The 8386-nt window shown below is 48.1% G+C and overlaps 2 protein-coding genes and 1 non-coding gene across 3 annotated transcripts; 1 reads left to right on the top strand and 2 right to left on the bottom strand.

Annotated features, from left to right (window-relative positions):
• Positions 1 to 74: 74 nt before the first annotated feature.
• Gltpd2 (glycolipid transfer protein domain containing 2) lies at positions 75 to 1595 on the bottom strand. The gene is made up of 3 exons (XM_031352345.1): positions 1311 to 1595; positions 907 to 1073; positions 75 to 818 (listed from the first exon to the last, which is right to left on the bottom strand). Exons 1-3 carry the CDS (start codon positions 1593 to 1595, stop codon positions 281 to 283), a joined length of 990 nt encoding a protein of 329 aa, XP_031208205.1. The 3' UTR covers positions 75 to 280.
• A 1458-nt stretch (positions 1596 to 3053) lies between these two features.
• On the bottom strand, positions 3054 to 3160 carry LOC116079306. The gene has a single exon (XR_004113879.1). It is a non-coding gene; the product is annotated as a U6 spliceosomal RNA (small nuclear RNA).
• A 2943-nt stretch (positions 3161 to 6103) lies between these two features.
• Positions 6104 to 7191, top strand: Vmo1 (vitelline membrane outer layer 1 homolog). Its single transcript, XM_031354104.1, has 3 exons — positions 6104 to 6303; positions 6417 to 6532; positions 6842 to 7191. The coding sequence occupies exons 1-3, from the start codon at positions 6118 to 6120 to the stop codon at positions 7137 to 7139; spliced, it is 600 nt and encodes a 199-aa protein (XP_031209964.1). The 5' UTR covers positions 6104 to 6117; the 3' UTR covers positions 7140 to 7191.
• The last annotated feature ends 1195 nt before the right edge of the window (positions 7192 to 8386 follow it).

The raw sequence follows: 8386 nt of genomic DNA, 5'->3' as shown, positions 1-8386 counted from the left end.
ACTCAGAAATCCACCTGCCTCTGCCTCCCAAATGCTGGGATTAAAGGCGTGTGCCACCACTGCCCGGCCTAAAGAATTCTTTATTCCTCATTACTTCTTCTAGCTTCCTGAGGCTGAAGATGAGAGGATCTCATACTTCACACGGGCCGCCCTGCTGGGGGCGGGCCTTAACCGTGGTGACGTCACGGAGGAGGACCGCAATCCAGGCCGCCCGTAAACCTAAATATGCACATCCATCCCCAGAAATGCCTTCCTGGTCAGTCTCATGATGCCGCAGCCATCAAGCCAGCTGGAGCAGGCCGTGGCCGGCCAGCAGGCCCTGGGTACGATTGTACACATCCTCCAGGACGCGGGCGGCCCGGGCCAGAGCAACCCGCGCGTCCTCCTCTCCGGTTTCGGGACAAGCCAGCTGGAGCAGGCGGCCGCGACTCGGGAGGGCCAGGATCGCCAGCCGAGCGGCCTGTCGGATTAGCCATGGATGGTGCGGGGCCAGGGCGGTGCTGTAGGCGTCCCGGCACTGCGTGCCCGCATCTGGACCTCCGAGCGTCCCTGTCGCCACCCTGTGGAGGCAGAGCTGGGACCAGCGTAGCGCACGATGCAGCAAAAGCAGAGTTCGAGAGCCCGAGGACCCCGCTGGGTGCCGAGCTTCGGTACCCTGTCCCTCTAGCAATCCTGCTTGCCGCTCCCACCTCGCCATAGTCACCAGCGACGTGTAGTGCGAAGCATCGGGGCCATGCACACGAGCCTCGAGGTCGGTCACCTTGTTGAAGGCCTCGCTGGTGGCAAAGGCGAAGACAGAGCCAAGGGGAGTTAGGAACCTGTTTGGTAGTGGAAGTGGGAGATGACTTGAGAAAGACCACAGAATCATTTGGAGGAAGATGGGCTTGGGGGAGGGAGACCACTCACCTAAGTAGTTCTCTCCAGCCTGCCAGATACTGAGACAACTCCACATCCCCTTCAGGGCTCATACAGGTCAGGAAGGGGCTCATCATGCGACCCAGCACCCCATGAGGTCCCAGACAGGGAAGCTCTTCCTTCTCTGGGACCACTAGGGGTCTGAACGCTGGGCCAATCTGGGAGATAGATTTAAGAGTTACATGAAAAGTTCCTAGCCTGCTAGGCCTACTTAGAAACTGTTGGGCTCTGAAGAATGTCCTTCAGGTTTAGCTGGGGTTCCTCCTGGTTATTCTTGACATCTGAAGGGGGAAGGGAATAGAGAGGGAGGAGCCTCCTTTCATTAGGTTCTCAGTCTGGTCCCCCTGTTTCCTTGTTCGGAGTCCCCAGACTCTGGCCTTAAAACTCAAACATACCTGGGAAGGTATCGGTCCCTCTGGGTTGCAGGACTGCACCCCAGGCCTGCAGCCTGATAAGACACCTGAGGTGAAGCTAAGCATGGAGGTGAGAACTGGAGGAGGAGAAGGAAATTTGAGTCCCCACAGGCTGGACTGCTGGGTTCTCCGAGCTGGTAACGCAAAGGGCCACTCATGGAAGAGCCATACACTGATGTAAAGAAGTAACAGCATTAAGAGAGCGAAAGGAATTGCATGGCGGAACCAGCGTCCCAGGGCTGGGGACAGTGAGACTCCCATGACCATCGCTGGCTCGGTGGTGGCCTTTCCCTTCCTGTGGTGTTCAGAGGTGCAGAGGGCTAATAATTAACCTATTAAGGCCCCCTCCCCTGTGTCCTTTGCCCTAGAGGTCAGATCCTTGGGTGAGAGACCTAATGAAGAATTGGGGGCCACAGAATGTGACCTGTCTCTGCATTGCCTTTACCTGTGGGGCTAGCTTGTGGTAAGAGACAGCGTCTTGTGGGTTCTTAAATCTGGGCAGGAATCCACTGTAAACTGCAGATAATGGTTCTTTGTAAATCTCATGTGAAGATCAAGTGATAACACGTGTGAAAACATTCCAAATGGAAAGCTGATCACAGTTGCCCAATACGTTGCTTGTAAAGGCTTGATGGGGCTTTAGGTTCTCTTCTTTTACATTCTTACTGAGAGGTCTGGAAACCTTGGGAATAAAAAAGTTCAATTCCCCAGGAAGCATACTGGACTTCTTAGAAGGAGGCACTGACCAACCATGGCCTGACTTGGGGAGGATAAGTCTGGAGTCAGCCCCTGGGGCACCTCGCTGGAGAAGATAACAAGGCCAGAACTGAGCTGGTTTCCAAAATTCTTTAAGGTCTCACCAATTATAATAGGACTAACTTAGCAACCAATGAAAATGGTACTAATGTTACAGCTTTGACCCCTACCTATCGTATTAGAGGTTATCTGATCCTTCTGGAAAATTCCCCTAGACCTCCCTAAAAGGGAGCCTTGCAAGCCCCTCAAATCATTGCCATTTTGTTGTGACCCCTGCACGCTGGTAATTTCTGCAGAATAAACACTCTTTGCCTTTGCAACGATTTGAGTCTGTGGTCTTCCTTCAGCTATTCTTGGACATTATGATTTAACTTTGGAGCTTCACTTTAGCGATTCGGTCATTAAATTAATGGTTCCCTTTCTATGGCAGGCCCTATGCTAGACCCCCAGAATACAAAAGTATGTTCATAGCTGGGCACAGAAGCCCAGGTCTTCATGTAACCTTAGGTATTTGGGAGGCTGAAGTAGGAATATCAAAAGTTCAAGGCCAGCCTGGGTAGCTGTCTTAATTTTTTTTTTTTATAAAAAGAGCCTTTCCAACTTATGCTCAGCATGGCCCAGCATTTGACATACCATTGTAGGTTTCCTTGTAATACAGACTCTAACAAGAACCCCTGGTAACAGAATTGTTTATCTTTATTCCAAGAAACTCAGGAAAGCACTAAAATCCACACATGGTACATGCCCAGGCAGACTTTGAGGAGTTTGTGCTCTGAGACTTAAAGCCCTAATGACATTGCCTAAAACAAGAACAATAATGTAGCAAGGTATATGGTGACCCCACCTGTGCTAAATGTGTCCATGAAAGGATCTAGTTACTTTCCTTATTAAGGAGCAGAAAACCAGTGTGTAAATGTTGACAGCACAAATACAGAGTCAGAAAACTAAATAAATATTAAGCTTTTTAAAAAAAATATGGAACACTTCATGAATTTGTGTGTCATCCTTTCGCAGGGGCCATGCTAATCTTCTCTGTATTGTTCCAATTTTAGTATGTGTGCTGCTGAAACGAGCACTTTTTTTTTGGTTTTTCGAGACAGGGTTTCTCTGTGTAGCCCTGGCTGTCCTGGAACTCGCTCTGTACACCAGGCTGGCCTCAAACTCAGAAATCTGCCTGCCTCTGCCTCCCAAGTGCTGGGATTAAAGGCGTGCGCCACCACTGCCTGGCTCAATATTAAGCTTTTAAAAATAATAAAAATCAAGCCTTTTTCTGTGGAAAACATTAAATCATTTAATTATTTTTTTAAAGTATAAAATGGGTTTGGGATATAGTTCAATGTTAGTCTCTCTCTCTCTCTCTCTCTCTCTCTCTCTCTGTGTGTGTGTGTGTGTGTGTGTGTGTGTGTGTGTAAGCACAGCTCAAGCTTCACTGGGAGAATCTTCTGTCTTCCTCACTGGAATGTGAGCTTTGGTGACAAAAGTCACTTTTTCTCTGTGTACATTGAAGATTGAATCTATGACTTTAAGGATGCCAGGCAAGCAAATCTAGCATTGAGTTGTAAGCATCATCGAACCCCCCTTTTTTCCCTTTTCCTTTTTATTTTTGAGACAGGATTTAAACTGTTCAGGTTGATTCATTTTACTCATTTATTAATTTACTTGATTGAGACAGAGTTTCTTTACATAGGCCTGGTTTATTTTATTTATTTATTTACTTACTTGTTTGTTGGTTGAGACAGAGTCTCTCTACATATCCCTAGCTGTCCTGGAACTCACTATACAGATCTGGCTGGCCTCAAGTTCACAGAGATCTGCCTGCCTCTGCCTCTTGAGTGCTGGGATTAAAGGCATGCATTATCATGCTCTATATCCCAGGCTGATTTTGAATTTTCTATCCTCCGACTTAGCTATTTGAAGCACTGTGATCACACATGGATTTGAGCCGCTAAGCCTGGCCAAGCACCTTACTTTTCTTGGTTATTTTCAGGCATTTAGTTTTTTGTTTTTTGTTTGTTTCTTTGTTTGTTTGTTTTGAGACAGGGTTTCTCTGTATAGCCCTGGCTATCCTGGAACTCACTTTGTAGACCAGGTTGGCCTCGAACTCAGAAATCCGCCTGTCTCTGCCTCTCAAGTGCTGGGATTAAAGGCTTGCGTCACTACTGCCTGGCTAGAATATTTCTTAAACCAAATGCCTTGTAAATAAATATGCGTTAAAAATCAGAGGAATCAGGGATGGTGCCCCCTAACAAATCTAGCCAAGTTTCATTTTCTTTTTTTGTGAATTAGGGGTCCATCTGCTGGTCATAGAAGGAAAGGCATTCTGGGAAAAGACTCAAGACGATCAAGCAAGGCAGAGTAAAGGAGATGTAATATCAGAACTCAAGAGGCCAAGGCAGAAAGGGTCAAGAGTTCCAGGTCAGCCAGGCAGTGGTGGCACACACCTTTAATCCCAGCACTTGGAAGGCAGAGGCAGGCGGATTTCTGAGTTCGAGGCCAGCCTGGTCTACAGAGTGAGTTCCAAGACAGCCAGGGCTACACAGAGAAACCCCCCTGTCTCGAAAAACTAAAAGAGTTCCAGGTCAGCCTTGGCTACATGGTGAGTGGTGTTTCATTGTATCTTAAAGAATACAAGAAGCAGAGGAAAAGCAGCCTCATTTGTTCTTATTTATCTCAGTTCCTGTCCATAAGATCTTAAAATTACTCCTGTCACACTGGATGTGGTACCTTATCCTAGCACTTGGGAGGCTGAGGCAGGAGAATGATTGAGAATTCCCAGTCAGCCTGGGCTACTGTGCTGGGCTATCGTGGACATTATGTCCACGATATAATGAAGTATAGTTATCTTTTGTTTGTTTGTTTGGTTGGTTTTTTTTGTTTGTTTTGTTTTTGTTTTTTTTCGAGACAGGGTTTCTCTGTATAGCCTTGGCTGTCCTGGAACTCACTCTGTAGACCAGGTTGGCCTCGAACTCAGAAATCCGCCTGTCTCTGCCTCCCAAGTGCTGGGATTAAAGGCATGCACCATCACTGCTCATCGAGCTACTGTTATCTAATAGGAGGGAACCTCAATTAAGAAAACCTCCATAAGATATGGCTGCTGGTGAGCCTGCAGGGCATTTTCTTAATTAGTGATTGTCGGGAGAGAGCCCAGTTTACTGTGAGTGGAGCCCTCCCCGGGCTGGTGGTCCTGGTTTCTATAAAAGAGCAGGCTGAACAAGCCATGAGGCACAAGCCAGTAAGCAGCACCCCTCCATGGCCTCTCATCAGCCCCTGCCTCCAGGTCCTTGCCCTGTTTGAGTTCTTCCAGTGGGAGTGTAAGCCAAATACACCCTTTCTCCCCCAGCTTGCTTTTGGTCATGGTGTTTCATTGCAGCAACGGAAACCCTAAGTAAGACAGCTACACAGAGGGAGACCCTGTCTCTGGGTGTATCTGCTGTCCACAGTTTTCAAAGAATCAGGGCCACGGCCTTAAAAAGACCTTTTCCCAGCCCCTATCCTTCACGGACTTGATCTATGTTAATGGTATTCTTTTTTCACATCCCGTAAAGTCGCCTCTCATCCTTATAGTGCCTAATCCTGTTCCTGGCAGATTTTCCTAGGATCACTGCAGTCTCCAGCCTTGGCTCCTATTTCCAGTGCCGGGATTTCCCTCAGTTTACTGGGGGTGTGGGGGGGTGGGTTACTTGCAGCTCTCTCACCTACTAAATAGGAAATAGAATTTCTATCTTCTACAATCCTTGCCATGATTACATGAAATATGATTGCAGAGTGCCTATCACAGCTAGTGGTAAGTATTTGGTAGGCACTAATTTAAACTCAGTGGCTTTCACTGCCCCTCCTTCCCTAACTCCTGGAGGCCTCAAATCTTCAGGGTTCCTGGACTGGAGCAGATTAGTCTTGAATGTCACTTAATCCTGGTCATTCTTCCGAAATCTGAGCCATGAAAGGGCAGGGCTGGTATATAGCTGCAACCCGAATCTTTGTATCTTGACGGATATAAATCCATCTAAGTAACCACATTCATAGGTAATGCAGGATGGAGTTGCAGGCTAAAGCCAGGCTGCTGCTGCTGCTGGGAGTGATGTGCTATGGACGCGCACAGATTAAGCACGAACCACGCTATGCATCAATTGTTGACGTGACCAATGGTGGTACCTGGGGTGATTGGGCCTGGCCTGAGATGTGTCCTGATGGATACTTTGCCAGTGGGTTCTCTGTCAAGGTGAAGGTTCAGACCTGGGTCTTAGAAAGGGCAAAGATGCATGCACCAGATTGCAGAGCTGAAAATGAGGAGAATCTTCTGTGGACCTCACTTCTGCTTCCCTCCTGACCTAGGTGGAGCCCCCTCAAGGCGTTCCTGGAGATGACACAGCCCTGAATGGGATCCGGCTGCACTGCACTCGAGGGAATGCACAGCAAAACACCCATGTCGTGGAGTCTCAGTCTGGAAGGTGAGATTAGGGACCAAAAAACCAACGGGGTAGAGAGCATTTATCTAGTGTTTGTAAAGCTCTAGGTTCACTCCTGAGTGGGAAGGACACTCTCCTGGTACAAAGGTATACCCCTTCCCTTCTGTTAATGCCCTTTCCCGAGATAAACTCCATTAAGGTTATAGAGGTGTGGGATGGAAGTCCACCCGCATACTCAGGGAAACACAGGAGGGTAGACCCTAGCCCATCCCTTAGCAGTGTTGGGTTTGGAAGTCCCCAGGGTGGGTAGGAGGTGCTTGTAGAGCCATTACAATTCTCCTTCCCTTGCAGTTGGGGCTCATGGAGTGAGCCTCTGTGGTGTCCTGGCACTAGCTTCCTAGTGGCTTTCTGCCTTCGTGTGGAGCCATTTACATTCCCAGGGGACAACACTGGAGTGAACAATGTGCGCTTCCGTTGCTCAGATGGTGTGGAGCTGGAGGGGCCTGGGCTGAGCTGGGGAGACTACGGAGAGTGGAGTGACTCTTGTCCCAAAGGTGTCTGTGGCTTGCAGACCAAAATCCAGAAGCCAAGAGGCCTCCGAGATGACACTGCGCTTAATGACCTCAGAATATTCTGCTGTAACAGCTGACGCTGTCACTCTGCCAGTACTGCCTTTGACTATTAAAGCTCCTTGGCCTTGGTTTGCTGTCCCTTGATTTAAAGACCATAAGCTGCCAGCCTCCTTGCCTCTTCTTTCTTGACCCCCATGACTCAAGTTTGGCTTTGGGCGTTCAGGTTTGGCTTCAAGTGTTGTAGGTCACAGAGTTTAGAACAAAGAACTTGAACACATGACTTTTTGGGCTTTGGCTCTCTGAAGACATCTGTAGATAATATGTCCCCTTTAAGAGCCCAAGTTGTCTCCCTTCCGAACCATCACTGACTCCAGATTAAGGTGTGGGATGGAAGTTGTGTCCACCCCCTACTCCTGTACTCAGAGAGACCGGATGAGTAGACCCAATCTACCCCTTATTGGAAGCACCTAGTTTGGAAGTCCCCAGGTGGGTAGAAGGTGCTCACAGAGCCAGTATAACTAAGTACATGGCAATGCAAATGGCTTTGCATTTTAATTTTTAGAGCTTTGAGACTAAAGAATCTTTTCCCATAGTTTCCACCACCTGTATCCTCCCCACCCCACTTTGCAAATTTCAAGGAGTGGCTTTCCTAAATAGAAATTGTCATCTAAGACTTTTATTTTCATGCTGTTTTCTCTGCCTGGAATCCCCCAGCTATCTAGACTTAGAAATTAGACTTTCCCTATCATGACAAGTATTTCCTCCCAGCAGCCAATACGTAGCTCATCACCAATATGTTTTTAAAATATTTACTGAATAAAAAAGGAATAAAAAAGGAAGGACATGACTGTTAGGACCCCTTCTAGTCTCCGCCCCACAGTTATCTGGCAATAGCCAGGTATGCCTGACTCAGAATAAAGGGGGCTGCTTGCCCCTCCTCACTCTCTTCTTGCTCTCTTACCCTCTTCATCCTCTGTCTTTTCTCTCCTCATTCCTCTCCCCCCCCCTCCACATGGCCAGCCTCTACTCCTCCACTCTTTTATTCTTTCTGTGAGTGTCTCTCAGTTTCTCTCTGTCTTTACTAACCCCTCAACTCCCCTCCCCATGCCCTAAATAAACCCTCTTTCTATACTATACTCATGTGGTATGCCACACTCATGAGGCTGGTACCTCAGGGAGAAGGGATGCTTCAACATAGGTCCACAGAGGCACCCCCTTCCCCTGTATCATACTGCGCCTCCAAACATTTCTGCCTGCTGCTGCTGTTGCTGCTTCTTTTTCTTCCTCTTCCTCCTCCTCCTCCTCCTCCTCCTCCTTTTCCTCC

This window comes from Mastomys coucha, unplaced genomic scaffold (genome assembly GCF_008632895.1).
Source record: "Mastomys coucha isolate ucsf_1 unplaced genomic scaffold, UCSF_Mcou_1 pScaffold5, whole genome shotgun sequence".
Classification (NCBI taxonomy): domain Eukaryota; kingdom Metazoa; phylum Chordata; class Mammalia; order Rodentia; family Muridae; genus Mastomys; species Mastomys coucha.
Note: the sequence above shows the minus strand (reverse complement) of the source record. Positions and strands in the feature narration are given on the sequence as shown.

Bases quoted from the DNA above. Each gene is read 5' to 3' on its own strand.
- Vmo1 (XM_031354104.1), top strand. From the start codon at position 6,118: ATGGAGTTGCAGGCTAAAGCCAGGCTGCTGCTGCTGCTGGGAGTGATG. The intron at 6,304-6,416 runs GTGAAGGTTCAG...CTCCTGACCTAG, and splicing joins CCAGTGGGTTCTCTGTCAAG to GTGGAGCCCCCTCAAGGCGT. The intron at 6,533-6,841 runs GTGAGATTAGGG...CTTCCCTTGCAG, and splicing joins GTGGAGTCTCAGTCTGGAAG to TTGGGGCTCATGGAGTGAGC.
- Gltpd2 (XM_031352345.1), bottom strand. From the start codon at position 1,595: ATGGTCATGGGAGTCTCACTGTCCCCAGCCCTGGGACGCTGGTTCCGC. The intron at 1,074-1,310 runs GTATGTTTGAGT...TCTATCTCCCAG, and splicing joins AGGGACCGATACCTTCCCAG to ATTGGCCCAGCGTTCAGACC. The intron at 819-906 runs GTGAGTGGTCTC...ACTACCAAACAG, and splicing joins GGCTGGAGAGAACTACTTAG to GTTCCTAACTCCCCTTGGCT.